Source organism: Theropithecus gelada, chromosome 4, assembly GCF_003255815.1.
Source record: "Theropithecus gelada isolate Dixy chromosome 4, Tgel_1.0, whole genome shotgun sequence".
Taxonomy (NCBI): domain Eukaryota; kingdom Metazoa; phylum Chordata; class Mammalia; order Primates; family Cercopithecidae; genus Theropithecus; species Theropithecus gelada.
Window position 1 is genome coordinate 21,449,963 of NC_037671.1, and position 21,456 is coordinate 21,471,418.

Sequence of the window (21,456 nt, forward strand, 5' to 3'; positions counted from 1 at the left end):
CTGGTGGGAGGTAATTGGACCATAGGGACAGAGTTCTCATAAATGGTTTAGCACCATCTCCTGGTGCTGTTTTTTGTGACAGTAAGTTCTTGAGAGACCTAGTTGTTTAAACATGTGTGGCATTTCCCCACCCCTCCCCCCGTGCCTTGCTTCTGCTCCAGTCACATAAGACATGCATGCCTGCTTCCCCTTCACCTTCTACCATGATTGTTACCTCCTTGAGGGCTCCCCCGCCATGCTTCCTGTGCAGCTGCAGAACCATGAGCCAATTGAACCTCTTTTCTTTATAAATTACCCAGTTTCAGTTATTTCTTTATAGCAGTGTGAGAACAGATTAATACAGTCACCTTCTCAGAGAAGACTTGATTCTTTTCATCAACTCCTTTCCTTTAAATTCTTCTTCTCTGTATTCCCAATAGCACATCATGCTTAAGTCTGTCATATCACACATCATGTATCGCTCACACATTGGGTACAACTATCAGTACCCTGATAATTGATTTGCTTGTCTGACTCCTTCCCTGGGTTGAGAGGTCTTTGAGGACAGGGAGACCATCTCTAATATCATTATCGTCATAGCACGTAGCAGCTTGTCTGGGAGGAGATCAATAAATGCTCCAGAGAATGGATATCCATTCACACTGTAGACTCCTTAGGAAGATCTGAGAGAGTTTGTTCACATAATATTATAGCATTCATCATGTTTATTTAGTCTTATTAAATTTTGACTGCAATTTTTAAAAATTTGCATAGTTGCATCGTTGAAAATAATCAGTGGTGATGTTACTCAGTTGTGCAAAATATTTGGGATAATAGGCAGCACTATTCGTGCTTAACCTATGTTCTCATTCATATTGGCAGCAGCTTCTTCCCTTACCCTGTTAACAAGAGATTATCATTTATGAATGGTAATTTGAAAAGTGGACTCTGTATTGAACTTTGGTTGAAGGCTCAGGAGATTTGCGTCAACACCAACGAATAAACTAACCTCTTAGAGGATGCTTTATCTTTCCTAGTTCCTGTCCACCAAAATGGTCACTATGCCAATAAAATGCCTTGAAATAGATTATCTCAGAAGCTAAGCCATTGCTCATTCTGAAGGTTGGACATCGTTTGGGATGGTTTTCATTAACATTCACCTTCCTCATGTAACTCATTTAGGTTTCATTCTAGCTTGGCCTGTGTCTCATTTGGGCCAGTCTCTTAAAAATCTCCCTGGACATCAGTTTCCTTATTATTTTTCTTTTTTTTTTTTTTTTTTTTGAGACATAGTTTCACTTTTGTTGTCCAGGCTGGAGTGCAGTGGCACAATCTCGGCTCACTGCAACCTCTGCCTCCTAGGTTCAAGTGATTCTCCTGCCTCAGCCTCCCAAGAAGCTGAGATTATAGGCGCCCGGCTAATTTTTTGTATTTTTAGTAGAGATGGGGTTTCACCATGTTGGCCAGGCTGGTCTTGAACTCCTGATCCCAGATGATCTGCCCGCCTTGACCTCCCAAAGTGTTGGGATTACAGACGTGAGCCACCATGCCCAGCCCAATTTACTTATCTTTAAAATCAGGTTATTTGCTAAAATAGCTAGGAAGACTTTTCAAGCTCAAATACCCTACTGTGGGTTCTCTTACCATCTTATTGCCCCTGTCCTTTTTCTCTTCCTCCCTGACTGGTGAGCTGGTCCTCCTGCCTGTCCTAGCATGGCACATGTAGATACACTGTGTTCTTCAGCCCTTCGCTTTGACCTAGAGGTTTTCTTCAACTTGGAGGGCTGAGAAGCAGTGTTTGCTTGTGTCGTTTGGAATGGTGCCCGTTGGCGCACACAGATCCTTTCCACAAAGGGCCTGTGAGTCCTTTCCTTTTAGGAAGCACATTCCTGACAGTGGTTGCAAAAGTAGAGAGGGGTTGCAGAGTGAACACAGATTCCTATGTCAGAGCGACATTCCTAAATGGCAATGCTCAGCAGACTTAGGCGATTTCGATCTTAGCGAGTAGGTATGCGATTCATTATGAAGGTCACACAAATGAAATGTCCAAGGTTTTGGAGCAAGGAAGCACTTCATAATACCTCACAGCTTCTAGATTATTTTGTTACATTTCTGTTTAATTGAGGGTGCCACCAGTTAAGTTACAAAGCACTTCAAGTGAAATCATTGTTTCATTGTTTCATCAAGAAGTGTCTGTATTTTATGAGGTAAACTAAGATTATTCCCAATTTGATCCACAGGTATTCTAATTTCATCATTAGATGCAAAAGGACCAGTCAGATACAAGCTGTTTTTTGATGAGATGTGCATAGGAACTGTTTCTATAAAACAGTTGTCTGCCATGTGGGAAGGCAGGTCTGGGCTGTTAGAAGTAGAAGAAAGAGATTTAAAGAGCTGGGAAGGAGGGAGAAAATAAAGAAAGGTGGCCTGTGAGGATATGTACAGACAGAGAGGTAGCAGGCGCTGAAGGCCAGGAGGTGAGCTGTCCCTGTCTGAGCAGGAGAAGGGCGCTAGGGGCAGCTGCCTGCACCCGCTGCTCTGAATTCCTGCAATAGCAGTCCCCGGAGAACAAGAGACAGGTCCTGACAAGTAGTAGAGCCGGTGCAGCGCGCCCGGGTTGGGATAGGGTTAAGGCCATCACCTGCAGCTGAAGTACGACCCAGATGGGAAGTAGGAAGTGCGGCGCCTGAGCTTCCTGTATAAATAAACGCGCTGCTACCGCTGCTGCTGGCGAGTTGTGCCCCACGCTCGCGCTGCAATGTTCCCGGGCATCGCAGCTGCCAGTCAAGACTTGGAGGCAGTCGGGGACTCCGCCTCCTCCCGACCCGTAGGTCTGGGAGTGCGAGTCCTGTTGCAGTCTTGCAAAGTGTAAAGCCGTCAGCCGCAGAGCACGGAGGAAAGACGGAGAGAATGAAAGAGCTCCTCCTGTCCAGTGTGCCAGCAGCCCGGACTGGCGGTGAGCTCGAGGGAGGCTACTGAGAAGCCCGGCGGCGGAGGAACGCAGGTCTCCTGCCAGGTAGGTTTAGCGAGCTTTTTAAAGGCTACAGGCGTTGCAAGACCGGAATGGTATTGCTGGACTAAGGGAAAAGGACAGGAGACTATCTGTGACACCATGATTTTTCGATTTTCTGTCTCTAGTGCTCAAACCATACAGAACTGAATTCATTCTGAATGCCTTAAACACCTGTTAACTTAAAAGAAAAATGCCTTTGTTAAAGGAAAGTAGTTTCATTTCTAATAAAACAGTTTCTATAATAGAATGTATTATAGAATCCAAGATTAGACCAGACCTCTCCCTAGGTCTTAAGGGGAGACCAAAAGTTGGCATAATCTCGGATTATGCATTATAGTGCTTATTTTATCAGGTAATTGCTGATTAAACAGTGAAACTCTTGATTCTACAAGAGCCATTCTCAAATTTAAGTTAAAATCGAACTGATTGTCGTTTCTACAGGGAAAAGGTATCTTTTACTTGTTCTTTCTACAACATCTTTTGTTTTTCTCATGAGTTTCAAGGATCCTGCTGTAAGTCTACTCCTCAGGCATATATACTCTTCACATAAAGATTTCCCAGAAATTAATTCCCTTCTCGGGGAAACGTTCTTTCTTCATGTTCCCATAACAGACTGTCAGTTTCGTATTGCTTTCTGCCACATGTATCTTATCAAAACATGAGCTCTGAGGTTCTTAACAGGACTATCTCTGCTCTTCCGATTTGGCATTTGTGGACGTTTATTTGAACATTGAGAGGTATAAATTAAATGACAATGTATGTAACATTTCTGAAGAAGCAGATTAGGGGGTGTCTTTGCCCAGAAGCAAAATAAATGAACTTTGGGATGACTCAGTTTTTAGGGTGTGGGTAAGAGGCAAAAGGAACCTAGCCAGTCCTAACTGAGTTGCTGGCTAATTAGAGTATCTGTCTGCCGCAGCTTTCACTGAAATGAGCCTCTTGGTCCCTTTCACATCTAATGCCTCTGTGAGTCCCCCCTTCCCTTAGTTTATCTTTCCTTCACAACCTGGGTCCTTTTCATGGGTTTCAGAAATACTTCTGAAACTATCTTGAGGGGGAGAAAAACCTATAGCAGATCCACAAAGCCACTTGTAGATAATCGTATTATGAAATCCAAGGTCATGGTTTCATACAACTCCTACTCTGCCCTTGCACACCTTTGACTAGCATTTTTATTTTATTTTTGATTTTTGTAGTGGGCATAAACTTAGAAAAGTGGGAAAGGGTAAAACCTCAGTTTCAAAAGTAGTCTCTGACTAATTAATGATCTTGATTATTCAAAAAAAGGTGAACATGTATAGTGAATGTGAAAAAGATGTTGAGTAGTAGAATTGGGTTGCTTGGCTTTTTATTTAAAACAAACAAAACTCAACCAAAAAAACCCCCCAAAACCCCAAACCAATCGCCCTAGATAACTTTCTCCTACACTACTGTGCTGGAAGTAGGGCTTGAGTGTGGTCAAATCCTGCCCATTTACCCAGAGTTTTACAAATATTTACAGTCATCTATGCCAAATATCTTTGTGCTGAGCCCCAAAGAACATTCTCAGCATTCAAAAGCCCCATTCTCATGAATGGTTTCAGTTCATTGGCAATTTAAAGGCATTCAGGCTTCCAAACTAGGTCAGCTTAAGACATGTCTTTTTAAAATAATCAGTTTTTGGGTCTCAGATTGTGAACCAGGTTTTCGGAGCCAAACTCTACAGCAGAGAGAAAAGTATGCTCTCTCTGGGAAGAAGAAGCTTATTTTATCTGCCTGGTATGACCATTGAACTTCCTGAAAAACATCTTTCAGTAGTATGAATATTTTTCATCTGAGGAGGTGCACTTCAAATTTCCTTCTTGAAAAGTCATTCCAATATTTGAGACATTTAGAAACATTTATATGTATGTCAGAATCCTTTCTCTGAAGTATTTCTGCTAATCCTGGCTTCTTTGTTTCCCCTGGCCTTGACTATGACCTTATTGTCTTGGTGAGTGAAGTTCTTAGTGTTTGAAATCTCCAGTTTGAGATAGAGGTCAGGAATCATGGTGAACCCAGATGTTAGTGAAGGAACAAAGTCCGAGCAGTTTTGGGACTAAGCCTACTTTGTGCAACTGATTATTTTGGGTGTGGGAAAAGGGCCAAGCTGCCAGACAAGTCATGCTTTTCACTTGGGCTTTGGGGAATAGGTATCTGTGGCCATTGCCCCTAAGTACTGAAACATTTCTTTCAGAGGTGCCTACCTTAATTTATAGAAGCTCCTTGCCTACAACAAATGGTCAATATTTTCAGCTTGCGAATTTCTGGAAGTGAATACAGATGAGAACCAGGCCTTTAATATTTTATCTCCTCCACGTACAATCAGAAAAAGTATCCACTCTACTACTGAGTGACTGTGATTTGCTAGGTGCTATGTTAGATGCTGGGATATAAAGATGGCTAAGATGTGGTCTGTGTCCTGAAGAAATTCTTATAAGCTCAGAAGTGACTTGGGTCTAGAGTGGTAGTTCTTAATTCAGGTTGCTTTGCCAAATTATAAAAAGTACTCTGATGTTTGTCACCTCAATCATCTTAATTTTCTTGGTAGTGTCACCTTGACCATTTGACCATTAAGCAGCCAAAGAGGTATATGACACCTAAGTTAATTTATATAAATATTTTAATTCATATTTTTTACCTTTAGGTGTATGTGGGAGGTCTTGGACTAAAGTTTTAGTTTCATTAACTTTGGCATTTGCTATTTACCTAGTCGGTGAGTACTTTGGAACCTAATGCATCATATCGTAATGGTTATTAAAAAATGGATAACTATGTATTAAATGAGTAAAAATGACCAATGCTTCTGCAACATGGAATGAGGAGCTTCTCATCTATGATCAGATCTCTTTCTTGAATGCAAAACACAACAATCTAAGTGAAATACCCTTTTCTTATTCATAGTTGGAGATACTTCTGATCACATGGTTTATAGTATTTATTAAGAGCATACTTTGAAAGCCATGTCCCATTGTTTTTTAAATCTTTTGAAGTCACGAGTTTGAGTCCCAGCCCTTCATCAACTTGTTCTTTGTTTTTCTTGGGAAGATAGAACAAGATAATTCATTTCTCTCTGTTGGACTTGTGGCTGAAACCTTAAACCCACACATTCTCCTGCATATGATTATATGAAATCCTCTATTGAAAACCTCCTCAACTAGTTGACTCTTAATAAGTAGGAGCTGGGTGTAATCACCTTTACGTCCTTTACATCCCTAGCACCTAACTTTGTGTGTTGACTTTGTTTCCTTCATGAGAAATTCCTGTTATAGGAAATTAATTGGCAAGGACATACAAAAATCTACACCTGCACTTTGCTCAGGTGGGATGAAGATTCCTCTTCCAAACTGGTTTCCAATTTGTTTCTAATTAAAATTTCTATATGAAACTTTTAACTTTCACAGGAGGGGGTAATATTGGCACATGCTTTTATTCATTTGAAAAAAATTTTTGATTTAGATATTCGTGCTTTAGCGGCTCCGGTTTTCTGGTAATGTCCTGACCCAAGAAATCAGCCTGGGTCTTGCTCTGTAAGGCTCTTTGAAATACCACTTCTCCTTGATCGGTTAATTACATCATTGTCTGACCTGCCTTTAAGTGGCATTCCTTCCTGCTTCTGAGCTTTGTTGTTATGCCAGGCAGAAGGAAGAGAATTATTTAGCAGGGCTGTGTGAATAATTGTGGGAGGCAGGGAACCACTGATTAAAACAGGAGTGGGCAAGGCACAGTGGTGATATTGAAGAGGTAGCTATCATGATGAATGCAAAGTTGCCATGCCAAAAATATCATTGAGCTATTATTCTCATATTCACTCCTACCTTCTTTGATAAGTTTATATTGTTTGGAAAACTGGATTTGGATTTCTGCCTCTTGGGCCTTACCCTGTAGTGTAATGAGAACATGGAAAGAAGGTAAGAAGAAATGTGCTTTTAAGAAAAAGGAGCCAGGTGCGGTGGCTCACACCTGTAATCCCAGCACTTTGGGAGGCTGAGGTGGGCGGATCACGAGGTCAGGAGATCAAGACCATCCTGGCTAACACGGTGAAACCCCGTCTCTACTAAAAATACAAAACATTAGCCAGGCGTGGTGAAGGTCACCTGTAGTCTCAGCTACTTGGGAGGCTGAGGCAGGAGAATGGCGTGAACCCAGGAGGCGGAGCTTGCAGTGAGCTGAGATCTCGCGGCTGCACTCCAGCCTGGGGGACAGAGTCAGACTCCGTCTCCAAAAAAAAGAAAAAAAAGGAACAGCATTTTGCAAATGTTAAAACTAGATGTGCCAAGGGCCAGGCTCAGTGGCTCACACCTGAAATCCCAGCACTTTGGGAGGCTGAGGCAGGCAGATCACGAGGTCAGTAGATCAAGACCATCCTGGCTGACACAGTGAAACCCCATCTCTAATAAAAAAAGAAATTCAAAAAATTAGCCAGGTGTGATGGCAGGCACCTGTGGTCTCAGCTACTCGGGAGGCTGAGGCAGGAGAATGGCGTGAACCCGGGAGGCAGAGCTTGCAGCAGGCTGAGATAGCGCCACTGCACTGCAGCTCTGGGCGACAGAGCGAGACTCCGTCTCAAAACAAAACAAAACAAAAACAAAAACTAGATGTGCCAGATGTTCTGTCCTCTGGAGTTAGCTTATCACAACGTCATGTACATCGTTGGCCATGCTTGGATATCAGCACCAATATATATTTTGTGGGAAAAAATATTAGATCTCACTAAATTAGTTGTAACGGACTTCATTCATAACCTAATTTCAAGAAGCAAGGACACTGTTCAGAAAACAGTTCTTGCTAATACCTTAAGATGCTTCTCCTTCCTGATGAAGTACCTGCTTTTTTTTTAAACCTACAAAAAGGTTAATAGGGCTATATTTGCATGTCAGTTCCATTTTTAGAAGGTAATAGTCTCCAAGTTATAAAGTTGTGATCTCATTGCCATCCTAGAAACTGTTGAGATGACGATGTTAAAAGTAAGGAATTGTAGACTAAAGTGGTTTTTGAGCACTTTAAGCCATGAAACAGTGGAGAGAAATCAGAAGTCCTCTTCCCTACTACAGGAGGCACAGCAATACAATACTGCCACTTCACAGAGCCTAAATAGGTGAATATTTACTTTCTTACATCTAAGACCTAAATATTTCCTGGGTTTGCTTATGCTCGAGGATATTTTCTAATCTATTTTTTCAAATAATGACAACTTATCTCATGTGTGATACCATGTATGTACTCATTGGGTTTCAGCATTATTCTTTTAAAAAGGGCAGATCATGAGGTCAGGAGATCGAGACCATCCTGGCTAACACGGTGAAAACCCGTCTCTACTAAAAAATACAAAAAATTAGCTGGGCGTGGTGGCGGGCGCCTGTAGTCTCAGCTACTCAGGAGGCTGAGGCAGGAGAATGGTGTGAAACCAGGAGGCGGAGCTTGCAGTGAGCCAAGATCACACCACTGCACTCCAGCTTGGAGACAGAGTGAGACTCCATCTCAAAAAAAAAAAAAAGTAATTAATAGATATACAATATATTTGAGTAATTGCAGTTCCCTGACTATGAGAGGGGAAGCCTATGTTTCCATTTGTTCATGTCCTCTCAGGGCATACATTAGAACTGTTTTTCTGATTGAAAGGATGTATGCAGGTTCATCTTGTCCTTGAATGACCAGATAGGTGGTTGGTGATACAAGCAGAGAGTAGAGCTACAACACTGGCCACAAAGGAGGTCTACCATAAGCCCTCCCTTCTTTCATTGCTTTTGCTACTGCTACCAGCCAGCAGGTCACCCTGCCATTGTATTTAGATTGTATTTAGGGTAGAACTTCAGCTAATGGCAGATAATGGTCAGCACTTTACTAGACTCAATTAGTACCATTGGGTTCACTAACAGTTTCTGTTAGGAAAAGGAACCAGTAGCTAACTAAACCACTCTATTGGGCAGAAGTACCAAGATCAACATAATGCTGATTTTCAGATTGTGTTGAGTGGAAACTGGTTGCCTGGTGTGTTCTTAGCTGGTATGAGGAGAGCTTTCCTAACAAGGCAAGGGTGGGGCCTTTAGATTGCTGCTCTTTTTTTCTGCTTTATTAGAATATTAGCTTCCCGAGAATATGTCTCCATTTTACAAGGCAACACTTCAGCCTTTCTTCATCACCACCCACCCTTCTTGAAAACTTTCCCCTTTGCTACCTCACTTTCATATTTATGCATTCATATCTGTTATTCTAGCTACTTCACAGCGATGACTCCAAGTCTCGCAAAGGCATATAAACATGTTGAGAATATTCATATGTCTCCTCTTCTGTTTTGTCCCCTGTACTTGAGTAACTCTTAGAATTTCATAGCATAGCTTGGAATTAAGACCTCAGTGCAGATCAACTGGATTTTTATTTACATTAATATCCTGTGACATCAGTAATATCCAGTTGATTCATTTTAGTAGCTTTCTATTTCTCTTAGTCTCCTTAGTTGTGCTTTAGCAGTTTCTCCAAATGTTAAAGCTTCTGCATAATAATGTAAAAATTCCAAAATAATTAGGGATAAGTGTCCTAATAATAATTAGGGTAAGTATCCTAATGAAACATTATCCCTTCCAATTACACTATCTTTTTGTGTAAGGGAATAACTGTTGATTTTAGATAATCAAACAGACATAAACTACATTGGTTAAAAATACTTTGAATGGCTGGGCACGGTGACTTACACCTGTAATCCCAGCACTTTGGGAGGTTGAGGTGGGCGGATCATGAGGTCAGAGTTCAAGACCAGCTTGGTAACTATGGTGAAACTTCGTGTCTACTAAAAATACAAAAATTAGCCTGGCATGGTGGCAGATACCTGAAATCCCATCTACTTGGAAGGCTGAGGCAGGAGAATCGGTTGAACCCGGGAGGCGGAGGTTGCAGTGAGCTGAGATTGTGCCACTGCACTCTGGCGTGGACGACAGAGCAAGACTCCATCCCCTACCCCCGGCCAAAAAAAAAAAAAAAAAAAAAAAGGCTTTGAATGTTGGCTCTCCCATCATTTGCATTTTTGTAGCAGATTGCTTTTTCAGGCCACCAGCAGAATATGAAAATTCCTTGTGCATCCTGTGCTGAAGTATTCCTTTCTTTGGCAATTCTAATGAAAACACATGAGGGAAAAGTGACTTTCTATTCTTTCCTATCAGATAGTACTTGCTTCTCATATAATGAACACTCTATAGTGCAAGAGACACATAGAGCACGTAGAACTAACTGCTGGTTCTCCTTTCCTGGTAATTTAGTGCAAACTCAGACATTTTAGAATGGCTTTCCTTCCTTACATGGCCCAACCAATCTGTCTTGTTCTATGATTGGGAATATGTAAACAAGTGATACCTGCTACCAACCTTAGAATACCTAAACTTGAAAGGCAGCTGTCAGATTTCTTTTCTTTCCAAGGTGCCCCTTGCATTTTCTGCCAAAATCCTTTTCACAAGGGGTTCTTGACACTCAGTGAGACGCACAGTCACATCTATAATCACTGTAAAAGTAATTATAATTGTTAGCTTTTAAAATCAAGTGGTAGGGTGGATAATTCAAGTCACTTTCTTATTTTTGATAGAAATGTGAGGTATGAGGCAGTAAGAGTGAGTTAGCCTCTCTCTGGAGTGAAGACTTTTCTTGAAACCTGGAGGGGAGTGGATGTGAATTATCTGTGCCCCTGTGAAGCTGTGGCCTGATGGGAGGGACAGGAGGAGCTGGGAGTGTGTTATCAAATGTCCTGAGCTTCCTGAGGCTCTACTGTTGGGGGTTTCATGCTGTGAAGACTGGTGAATCTTAACATGACACAAAGGAAGAAAAGCAAGGAGACCTTGGAGCCATTCACAGGCATCTCAGGTGTGAGGAAATTCATGAGAGGCTTTCAGGATTCTCCTATTTACTGCTTGAAGAGCTCATTTTGCAATGACTCAATGGTGAAAGGATTTCTTGTTTGATATTCTTATTTTTTAAATGAAGTCCTCACTGCATTTCATTCATTTTTTCAACATTCATTGTTGGTTTTGCCCAAAGTGAAAAACGAAAGGGTTGGTTTTTAATCTGTGCATGGTGCAGGTTTAGGCTTCTGTGATGGTGGCTGGGGGGCTGCTGAGTGGGGAAGGTCAAGGGGACTGGCTCTAGACACCCACTATTGGGTGCTGGCACTTGTCTACCTGAATCTCTTTTATACAGTGGTGGTTTGACTACGATTTTTGTTTTTTCTGAAAGTTTATTGCTTGAAAAATGTCTGAGAGCCATTGCCTTAGGGAATTGGTGTTATTCCTCTAAATCACTCTTTGAAGAAGCATTTTGAATTGTTCACATCTCAAAGAGATGAAATATGTGACTTTTTTCCTATATGTCACTGAGTGACAAGTCCTGCCTGTTTGGAATGCTTGGAATTCTTAAAAAAACAAAATGCATCTCTGCTATGTAAAGGTTTTTCTATTATAAAAATATTTTTACATTATATGTATTTTTTATAACTTTGACTTCATAGCCTATAGGCATGTAACTCCTTAGTTTTAAGGAGTAAAAACTTTCGTACTGTTTATAGTAGAGATAATTATGTTTCACATGGTCTTGATTACCACAATTTTTAGTTCTACCTTCAAAAGAAGACTATTTCTAAGAAATATCTAATTATAGGTATTCAATTATGGATAATGAGGTATTATTAGAGGAATCCAATATGTCTTTCAAGAGTATCCAATTAATTTCTAAGAGGTATCCAATTATGTCTTTGTTTTTCAAGAGTACATTAAAACTTTGGCCTGTTTAATGTTTCCTTCTAAAAAAAAATATAGAGTAAGACTGAGAAATACTTGGATTTCTTGAAGAGTACCTAGATCTCTTGCTAGGTCAGAACATCAGGATTGACTATTCACACCAGATACAAATGGCTAAGTGTATTTGACATTTGGGGTGTGGAGTGGTTCTGGCCTGTGTTATTACCCCTTTTCCCCTACTCAGGAAGCATTTACTACCACGTTTATTCTTGTTGTTTTACTTGGGATTTCTTTTGAAAGAAAGATAATTCAGAATAGGTTACATAAGCAGTGAAGCAGTGTTGAGAATGTAGAGATGAGAAGACAGCAGTTGGGGAAGTTGGTGGGACTGTGTGCCATGAGCCGCGGAGTATTGGAGACACAAGCTAATGATAGTTGTTTAAGCATGAACTGGGAGGAAGGAAAAGGTAAAGTCATTCATTTTTACCCCTACGTTTATCATAAAGAGAGGTTTTTTAAAAAAACTCAAAATCCTGAATTCGACGTGCAGGTCTATTTGAATTTAATTTGCTCTTGGATGACAGCTCCTCAGTAGTTAATGGAATATCGCTGTGTCTTGAACTTTATCAGGCCTTTGCTGAGAAAAAACCATGCCTTCCACATGGAAACTAGCCATTAGTTAGCTTCCTATTTAATTATTTTGAATCAGGTTTTCTGGTACTGAGTGCTGGGAGTAGGTGAAAAACCTTAAATGCTTCAGGTTGCTAGAGTTAGTAATTGTTGACTTTCTGGTATGACATTAAGAAAGTGAATGTGGACAGATTGACAAGCAAATATCTCATTTATTTTTTTTTCTTTCCATCTAATCAAATTTGATTTTCCTCTACTTGTTTTAGTACTTTTGTACTTACCTATTGAGACTTAAGCTGTTGTGGGACTAGGTAGCAAATGATTACATGTAATTTCTTTTGTCCGAAAATTAAGAGGAAAAGAGCTTGGTTCTTGTAGGGGGAGGTATATTTGCAATTATTTCTATGGTAGAATTTATTAGAATTGGCCACTCTTTAAAAATAGTAAGAACTATAGGAATTTGCTTTTGTTTAATCAGAACATGAAATTTCCTGATGTGATATGAAATATGAATACGTAGAGAAATTATTTTCACACTTATTTAGTCTCTGTTAAAGATTCAGAATAAAAACAATCTAGTAGAGGAACTTTGCCAGCAGTTTTTATTTTTCATCTAAAGATATATTTTCCCATAGTCATGCCATGTGTAGAGACAAATTTTGTTCCTGTACAGCTTTGACCTTAAGGATAACTGTAGTCATGGACTTCCAACTCTTTTCCTCTTTCTATCCCCCTTCCTCCTTTCTTTCCCTGCTTCATCTGTTCATGTGATATCCACGTAAGGCAGCTCTGGTGTAATGGATCTGGCACTGGGCTTGGTGGCCTCAGAAGGTTGAGGATTGTATTCTGCTCTGCCATGTACAAGCTCTGAGAACTCTGGCAGATCACCTAACTTCTCAGTACCACAATTAATCTATAAAATGAGGAAAACAATTATTTCATCACCTCAAGCAGAAACTCTGTACCCATTGAACATGCCAGGTGAGGAAGCGTACCCTGACTCGGGAGGTGGAGTCGGGAGGGTCATGTCAGCCCAGGAGTTCGAGGCTGCAGTGAGCTATGATTGTTCCACTGCACTCGAGCCTGGGCAACAGAGAGAGACCCTGTCTCTAGGAGGAAAACCCCACAAACAGTAACTCTTCATTTCCCCCTCCTACTGGTCCCTGGTAATCTCTATTCTACTTTTTGTCTCTCAGAATTTGACTACTCTAGGTACCTCATTTAAGTGGAATCATATAATATTTGATTTTCTGTCTGGTTTATTTCAGTTAGGCGATGTCTTCAAGGTTCATCCATGTTATAGCATGTGTCAGAATTTTATTTCCTTTTATTCCATTGTATGTATGTATATATACCACATTTTGTTTGTTCTTCTGTCTTTTTAATTTTTTTTTTTTTGAGATGGAGTTTCATTCTGTCACCCAGGCTGGAGGGCGGTGGTGCAATCTTGACTCACTGCAACCTCTGCTTCCTGGGTTCAAGTGATTCTCCCACCTCAGCCTCCTGAGTAGCTGGGATTACAGATGTGCCACTGTGCCTGGCTAATTTTGTATTTTTGTATTTTTTTAAATTTTGTATTTTTAGTAGAGACAAGGTTTCACCATGTTGGCCAGGCTGGTCTTGAACTCTTGACCTCAAGTGATCCACCTGCCTCAGCCTCCCACAGTGTTGGGATTACAGGCGTGAGCCACTGCGCCCAGCCTCATTCTTCTGTTGATAGACACTTGGGTCACCTCCACTGTTTGGCTATTATGAATAATGTTGCTATGAACATGGGTGTAGGAATATCTCTTTGAGACCTTGCTTTCAGTTCTTTTGGATATATACCCAGAAGTGGAATTGCTGGATCATATGTTACCTCTTTGTTTAACTTTTTGAATGACATTCTATTTTTAAGTACTTTTTGAGTCTGTTGAATTGATTGTAGTGCTGCAACTCCTAAATACGTTTGCTCATGGTGATATTTCCCGCCGCCCACCTTTATTAAGGTATAATTGACAAGTTACATTTGCAGTATACAGTGTGATGTTTTGCTATATGTATACATTGTGAAATGCTTAAATCAAGCTAATGAACATCATCACTTCACATTGTTTTGTGTGTGTATGTGTGGTGAGATCATTTAAAATCTCTCGGCCATTACAGTGTATTATTACTAACTCTGGTCACCATGTTGTATGAGAGCTTCCCAGAACTTATTCATCTCATCTAAATGAAACTTTGTAAGCTTGACCAACATCTCCCCATTCTCACCCCACCTTAGTGATCTTTTAATTTCCATAGCTCATATGATATGAATCAAGACAGTGAAGTCAGCTTAAATTTCAGGACTTCAGGGACACTTTGCTGAGGTAGGTGAACCACTCTCTAGCCCGTGGTTCCCAGAAGTGCATTAGCTGTAAGTTTCGGGATAACTGAGGGTGAGAATTTGATCAACTGACCTCCAGATGTGTTGGCTAAACAATAGCTTTATCAATCCATATAGTATTTTCTGCTTTGGACCTTTCTATAGGGATTGAGGAGACTGAAGAACGCTGAAGACAAGCTGATGGGCTCAGCTGGTAGGCTCCACTATCTCGCCATGACTGCTGAAAATCCCGCTCCTGGAGATCTGGCTCCGGCCCCCCTCATCACTTGCAAACTCTGCCTGTGTGAGCAGTCTGTGGACAAGATGACCACACTCCAGGAATGCCGGTGCATCTTTTGCACAGCTGTAAGTTTTCCTTGATGCTTTCACTATGAGAAAATACAAAGGGAAAAATTATAAAAGTAGGATCTATTTCTGCAGTTTACTGAGAAGCCAGAGTTTGCTACAATATGATCCTGCTTTGGAAAGCATTTCATCTTTGAATCTGTTTCCAAATAGTATCTTAAATGGTAAATCCTGAGTTTACTTGTTTTAACTAAGTATAATGTATGTTTGAAATTTAATTATTGGTTGAATAAATAGTCTTTCTGTTAAGGTTCAAACTATAGAATAGAATAGAAAAATTTTAACATGGTGGCTGGGCATGGTGCTTCACACCCGTAATGCCAGCACTTTGGGAGGCCGAGGCAGGTGGATCACAAGGTCAGAAGATCGAGACCATCCTGGCTAACACGGTGAAACCCTGTCTCTACTAAAAACACAAAAAAATTAGCCGGGCGTGGTGGCGGGCCCCTGTAGTCCCAGCTACTCAGGAGGCTGAGGCAGGAGAATGGTGTGAACCCGGGAGGTGGAGCTTGCAGTGAGCCAAGATCACACCACTGCACTCCAGCCTGGGCGACAGAGCGAGACTCCGTCTCAAAAAAAAAAATAAAAAATTAACATGCTGTAGTTAACTACCACCTATAAGAAACTCACCAGGTATTTTAAATGATAAGAGAAGTCAGGTAGTAATTTATGTACTGAATTTTCATTCATATACTTGTTCATCTTCTACAACACACAAAGTATAAATTGTACTTTGTCATAGCTTCTTTTATTCTATTTTCACAATATGCTGAATGCTTCTTATTCCACTTAATGAGAGCCCTATAGACTTGCAGAAGTGGGCTTATCTCTTTTAGTGTGACACCTGGTATCGACACCTGCGACCTTTACTGCCGCTTTTCCTCGAAGGTTGGTTGGTTAAGGTATAAAGGTAGGAAACAGACTGAGTTCCTGTAGGATTCAGTGATGACAGAGACTAGCATTGTTCATTTAATCAACAAATACCTATTGAGCAGGAACTATGTCCCAGGACTGGTTCTAGGCACCGAGATTTATCAGTTAAGGAAACAAAACCCAGCGAAGTTTCTTGCTTTTAGGAGCTTACATTCTATCCAAGAACATTATGTAGGAGTTCAGGGCTGAGAGGATGTTGCTGTTTTAGGTGGGGGGTCAGAAGTAGGCTTTGCTGAGGAGTAATGTTTGTGCGGCTTCTCCTTCCTCTTGTTGTTAGTGTGTGTTGCTTTATAGGAAGTGAGGAAATGGCCTTGTCGTCTGAGAGCAACTTCGGTTTCCTTTGGTCTTGCTTTGTTTCTGAAGGCTGTCCTTCAAAACAATTATTTCTCTGACTTTCTAACCCTTGCTAATCCTTGAAACAAATGAGTCAGAAACAACATTTGGTGAAAACCAGGATGCATATATTTTGCTGAGGGTTACTGCTGTTTTAAAAGAATTCAGTTTTTGCTATGACATTTAATAGTGCAGAATTTAAGTGTGTGCGTCAACATTGGGGAAATAATACACGGTGAAGGTTGTATTTCATCTTCACAGGGAGCTAACCCTGTCCTGTTATTGTTTCAATAGATTTTAGTTCCTGATTCAAAACAGCATTGCTGCTTCTCATTTCTCTTTCAGCAATTTGAGGGTAGGAGTTAGTACAGTTAGCTTATTCAGTCATCTAGATTCACACTTCCTCATTGTTAGGGAGCGCTCAAAAGCAGAAAGTCAAATGGCTTAATATTTTTGGTATCCCTCAATTTTGGATCTTTTTGCACCTAGAAACATTAACTTTCCCTGGCATCCTGTTACCCTATTACCTGTGAGCTGCCAAAATAGTAAGCAATGTATGATTACCTTAGCGTCTGTAAAATTGTAATTTGAATCAGACTCGCCTGAAATACTACTCTAACTTTCTTTTGGTTAGAGATTTATTTCTGCTTTTTTAAAAAATGACTTAAAATGTATCTTATACTTCCCAGACTTTATTTTGCATCTATATTACAGTGTCAAATGTTTTGTGTTTTTGAGACTAAAAAGAAATTTGTAATTTTTTAATATGCCACATACTACTGACTTCTACTTTTAAATAGGATTGGATGACATCTCCCAATTGCTTGTGCCTACCATATATTTAAAATGGCTTTACTGAGAACCACCCCCTTGCCCCAGGGAGTATCCACATGTAATGATCTTCCTGCTAGATTTGATGTTACGCTGGTATATACTGGTATATGTAATGTGTGTATTTTTTCTTTTCATGTTAGATGGATAATGTGCTTACTGTGTAACAAGGTTTTGCATATCTTACGTGACTGAGAAACCAATCATCACGCTTATGAACTACAAAAGGATCTATACTGGTATATTTTCTTGGATTTAATAAAGCTTTAACAACATTCTGTCATTGTTCTGGCTTCTGTAAGAGGCATCCCTGGCCATTTTGCTGCAAGCCTAGCTTTTTTTTTTTTTTTTCCTCCCAGGATTGCCACACTCCAATTCCAGCTGTACCCCAACTCAGCTGTGTAATTGGGCACATGATAAATCTCTTTGGGCCTCTGATTTTTCATGTGTAAAATGAAGGTGCTAGGATCCTTCACAGTGCTCCAAAGAGGGGGCAGTATACTCTGGGTATGCAGAGGGACAGATGTGGAATATTTGACTTGACCATTGAATGTTAATCAGTTATTTCCTTATCTTTAGAGAGACCTGGCCTTTAAATGGATGCCCCCACCCCAAGTGTGTTCCATGGACCAGCAGCTCTGGGAAACAGAGATATCCTTGAATGAAATGTTCCATAGTCAAATTAGCTTGGGAACTACAATGTTCTTCTGTTCCTTTCTTGGAGGGATGTAAGGCACATTTCCATTTTAGAGGCTCTGTGAAATCTTGTAGTTAGAGGGAAAGCAGGGGGATCTTGCTTAGCTTCTAGGATGAAGCATTTCCATTTGACCCTGCCACCCCTTTGAGTGGAACACCTATTGCCCACAACCGATGCTCTGAAGAACACTGCTTTAAATTATTTCATGTAGGTGATTCTTGATTGAAATAACATCCAGGGAAAGGAATGTGGTAGATGTTGTTTCAAATAAACCATCAATATTATCTAGGTTCTTGTTAAAGGATGTTCTAGCTGTGAAGATGGTTTCTGCTAGACTATTTGCTCAGCTTTAATATGGAGAATAAAGTGTAATATAAAGTAAGAGAAGCTGCATATACAGGAAAAATGGGGCATAGTTCTTACCGGCATGACTGACGTCATAGAACATGAGTTGTATTACAGAACCAAAGAGGTTGATGTCTTGGGGTTACAGAAAAAAAGATGTAGCATAATTACTTGTTCCATTTTGAAGGTTAAATATCTCAGGGATGTTTGTCTATTAATGACATGGAAAGAGTATCTGTTTCTCCCTTCTTCTCTTTTGCCTGTATATTTAAATAACCCAAATATGACAATTCTAACTTTCCTTTTCTGGGTTTGCAACACGTTCTTTCAGATAATGCCACACAATGTTAATTCAAGCGAAATAAATTCACAAATCAGTTATCAAAGTAATGGAAATTTATGGGTTTGCTCCCTTATGTACAATATTTGCTTCTGATTTATTTTAGAAGTGATTTCTGTCAGCCGTGAATTAAGGAATAGTGAAAACACAGTTGTTGCTTGTTTTTATAACCTAGATAATTTCACCTGAAAAGAGTCGGTATGTTGGGCATGGCCTATTTACCTTTCAGATTAAATACAGGATGTGCTAAGCAAAAAGAAAATAAAGTCCAGCCATATTCTTGCCTTTTTTTCCATTACGTTCTATTGGCTCTAGGTAGTTAGAACTTCTTTTACTATTCATTTCTTGGAGCCAAATGGATTTTCCAATGTTTAAAAAGTGAGAGGAAATATAAAACATTTTAGACCAAGCCCTTCTTTCCCTTGGGGCCTGTCGGGTGACCTTTAAGAAAAGCCCAGAGTTGGTTTGGGAGACTGTCTTGGTCCATGTTGCGTTACTATAACAGAATACAGAGGCTAGGTAATTTATAAAGAAAAGAGGTTGATTTAGCTCACAGTTTTGCAGGTGGGAAGTTAGAGAAGCATGGTGCTGGCATCTACTTGGCTTCTGATGAGGGTCTCATGCTAGGTCAAAACACAGCAGAGAAGGTCAAAGGGAAAGTGGACATGTGCAAAGAGACAAAACCCAAGGGCCATCCTGGCTTTGTAACAACTCACTCTGGCAGGAACTATTAAGAATTCATTCCCTCAAGAACTAATTCATTCCCAGCAGAGCACGAACTCAGTCACTACTCAGAGAGTGGCACCAAGCCATTCCCCAACTAGGACCCACCTCCCAACACTACCACATTGGAGATCAAATTTCAGTGTGAATTTTGGTGGGGACACACAAACCGTATCCAAACCATAGCAGAGACATCTGCCATTTGGGAGGATTTGCAATGTGTATGTGCACACACAGTTTGGTAACTTTCAAATGAAGCATGAATCCATGGTGGATCTTTCCTGGGTTCTAACTTTTGTCTACACTAGGAGAAAGGAATGCCACTTTCCTGTTTCCACCTCTGTTTCTCCTTTGCAGTATACCATAGTGTGTTAGAATGCAGATATGGAGATGAGAAGACCCAGGCTGAAGTTCAGGCTTTGTCATTTGATGGTGTATGATTTGAGGCAAGTTGTGTGCCTTCTCTAGACCTTGGTTTCTTTGCCTGTAAGATGGAGGGAGGGAGGCGTTGAGAATACCTACCTTTATTTCCTAAGATCCATCAGTGTGCTGAGCTGTTACGTTCTTCAAGAAGATTTCAGAGAAGGGAAAGCCTATAATAATTTAACTGGCTTCCTCACTAGCCTTTAATAAAAAAGTGGTTATATGGGTAATTATAACCTCACTAGTATTCTGAGATACCCAGAGATTAGCAGTTAAGATAGAGAGAAATGTCTCTTTTGGATTTGTTCAAAGTGTGGCTTTGAAATATTTAAACTAAATATCTAGAATTAGGACTTACAGGGGAAAAAAGCGTCAATATTGCTTTGACAGTAAATAGATGAGCACATTTCTGGTGGGTATAAAAGATTCAGATGAAAGGATGTTTCAAAGTACCATATATTTAAGAACTTGCTTACTTCCAATAACATAATAATATAATTACTTGTTGGCTTGATATGTTAGTCTAGTATCATTTTAAGTACCTGGTATTGAGAACTCTCTGGAACCACCAGAAATAATGAGGGATCTTACTCAAGGCCAATGTCACAGAACGATTTTCTGTCCCCTCTTCTGGTCATGAGACCTGCCAACCTTTCCCAAAGCTTTTAAATTCTCCAGCTGCAGATTCCCATGTCTTCTACTACTATTAAATGGGCCTAAGTAAATTCTGCCAGTTCAAAGCACTGTATTATTCTGTTAGTTTCTGGTACCCAAATATGCTTGCTTGCTAGGTTACTTTTTTTCTTTCTTTTTTTTTTTTTTTTGAGACGGAGTCTCGCGCTGTCACCCAGGCTGGAGTGCAGTGGCCGGATCTCAGCTCACTGCAAGCTCCGCCTCCCGGGTTCAGGCCATTCTCCTGCCTCCGCCTCCCGAGTAGCTGGGACTACAGGCGCCCGCCACCCCGGCCGGCTAGTTTTTTGTATTTTTTAGTAGAGACGGGGTTTCACCATGTTAACCAGGATGGTCTCGATCTCCTGACCTCGTGATCCGCCCGTCTCGGCCTCCCAAAGTGCTGGGATTACAGGCTTGAGCCACCGTGCCCAGCCTTTTTTCTTTCTTTTTTTAATTATTATTATTTTTGAGACGGAGTCTCGCTCTGTTGCCCAGGCTGGAGTGCAGTGGTGCGATCTTGGCTCACTGTGACCTCTGCCTCCCGGGTTCAAGTGGTTCTCCTGCCTCAGCCTCTAGAGTAGCTGGGATTACAGGCATGTGCCACCACGCCTGGCTAATTTTTTTTTTGTATTTTTAGTAGAGCCAGGGTTTCACCATGTAGGTCAGGCTGGTCTTGAACTCCTGACCTCTTGATCTGCCTGCCTCGGCCTCCCAAAGTGCTGGGATTATAGGCATGAGCCACCATGCCCAGCACAAGGTTAGTTTTATGCTTTCCCTTAGCTTTGCTTGGGGCGGTTAGCAGTGAATTTATCTTTGTTTGTGAAATAACTTCAATATACTCACTGCTTACATCTATTAAGAGATTTAATGACAATACTATGGTGACTTTTGTATTTATCGGTCAAGTCATAGGTATACAATGCCAATTTTATTGGCACTATATTTTTCCACTGACAACGGAGCCACTGCAGGGTCAGATGGCATCTGTGGAAAAAGAGCAAACAGTAACAGCATGAGAAATGGATTAGAGATGACTCAAGGAGGAGCTGGCTTCCTGGACCCATGATCTCATCCATGCCTAATGCTTAC

At 40.7% G+C, this 21,456-nt stretch overlaps 1 protein-coding gene and 1 pseudogene across 1 annotated transcript in view; one reads left to right on the forward strand and one right to left on the reverse strand.

The window, feature by feature from the left end:
- Positions 1-2,711: 2,711 nt before the first annotated feature.
- Positions 2,712-21,456, forward strand: part of RNF144B (ring finger protein 144B) — an 80,396-nt gene continuing 61,651 nt past the window's right edge. The window contains exons 1-2 of the mRNA XM_025382465.1: positions 2,712-2,995; positions 14,870-15,070. Of these exons, the coding sequence (XP_025238250.1) occupies positions 14,906-15,070 (165 nt within the window). The 5' untranslated portion in view covers positions 2,712-2,995; positions 14,870-14,905. The remainder of the gene's footprint in view (positions 2,996-14,869; positions 15,071-21,456) is intronic.
- LOC112624017 lies at positions 17,305-17,398 on the reverse strand (annotated as a pseudogene).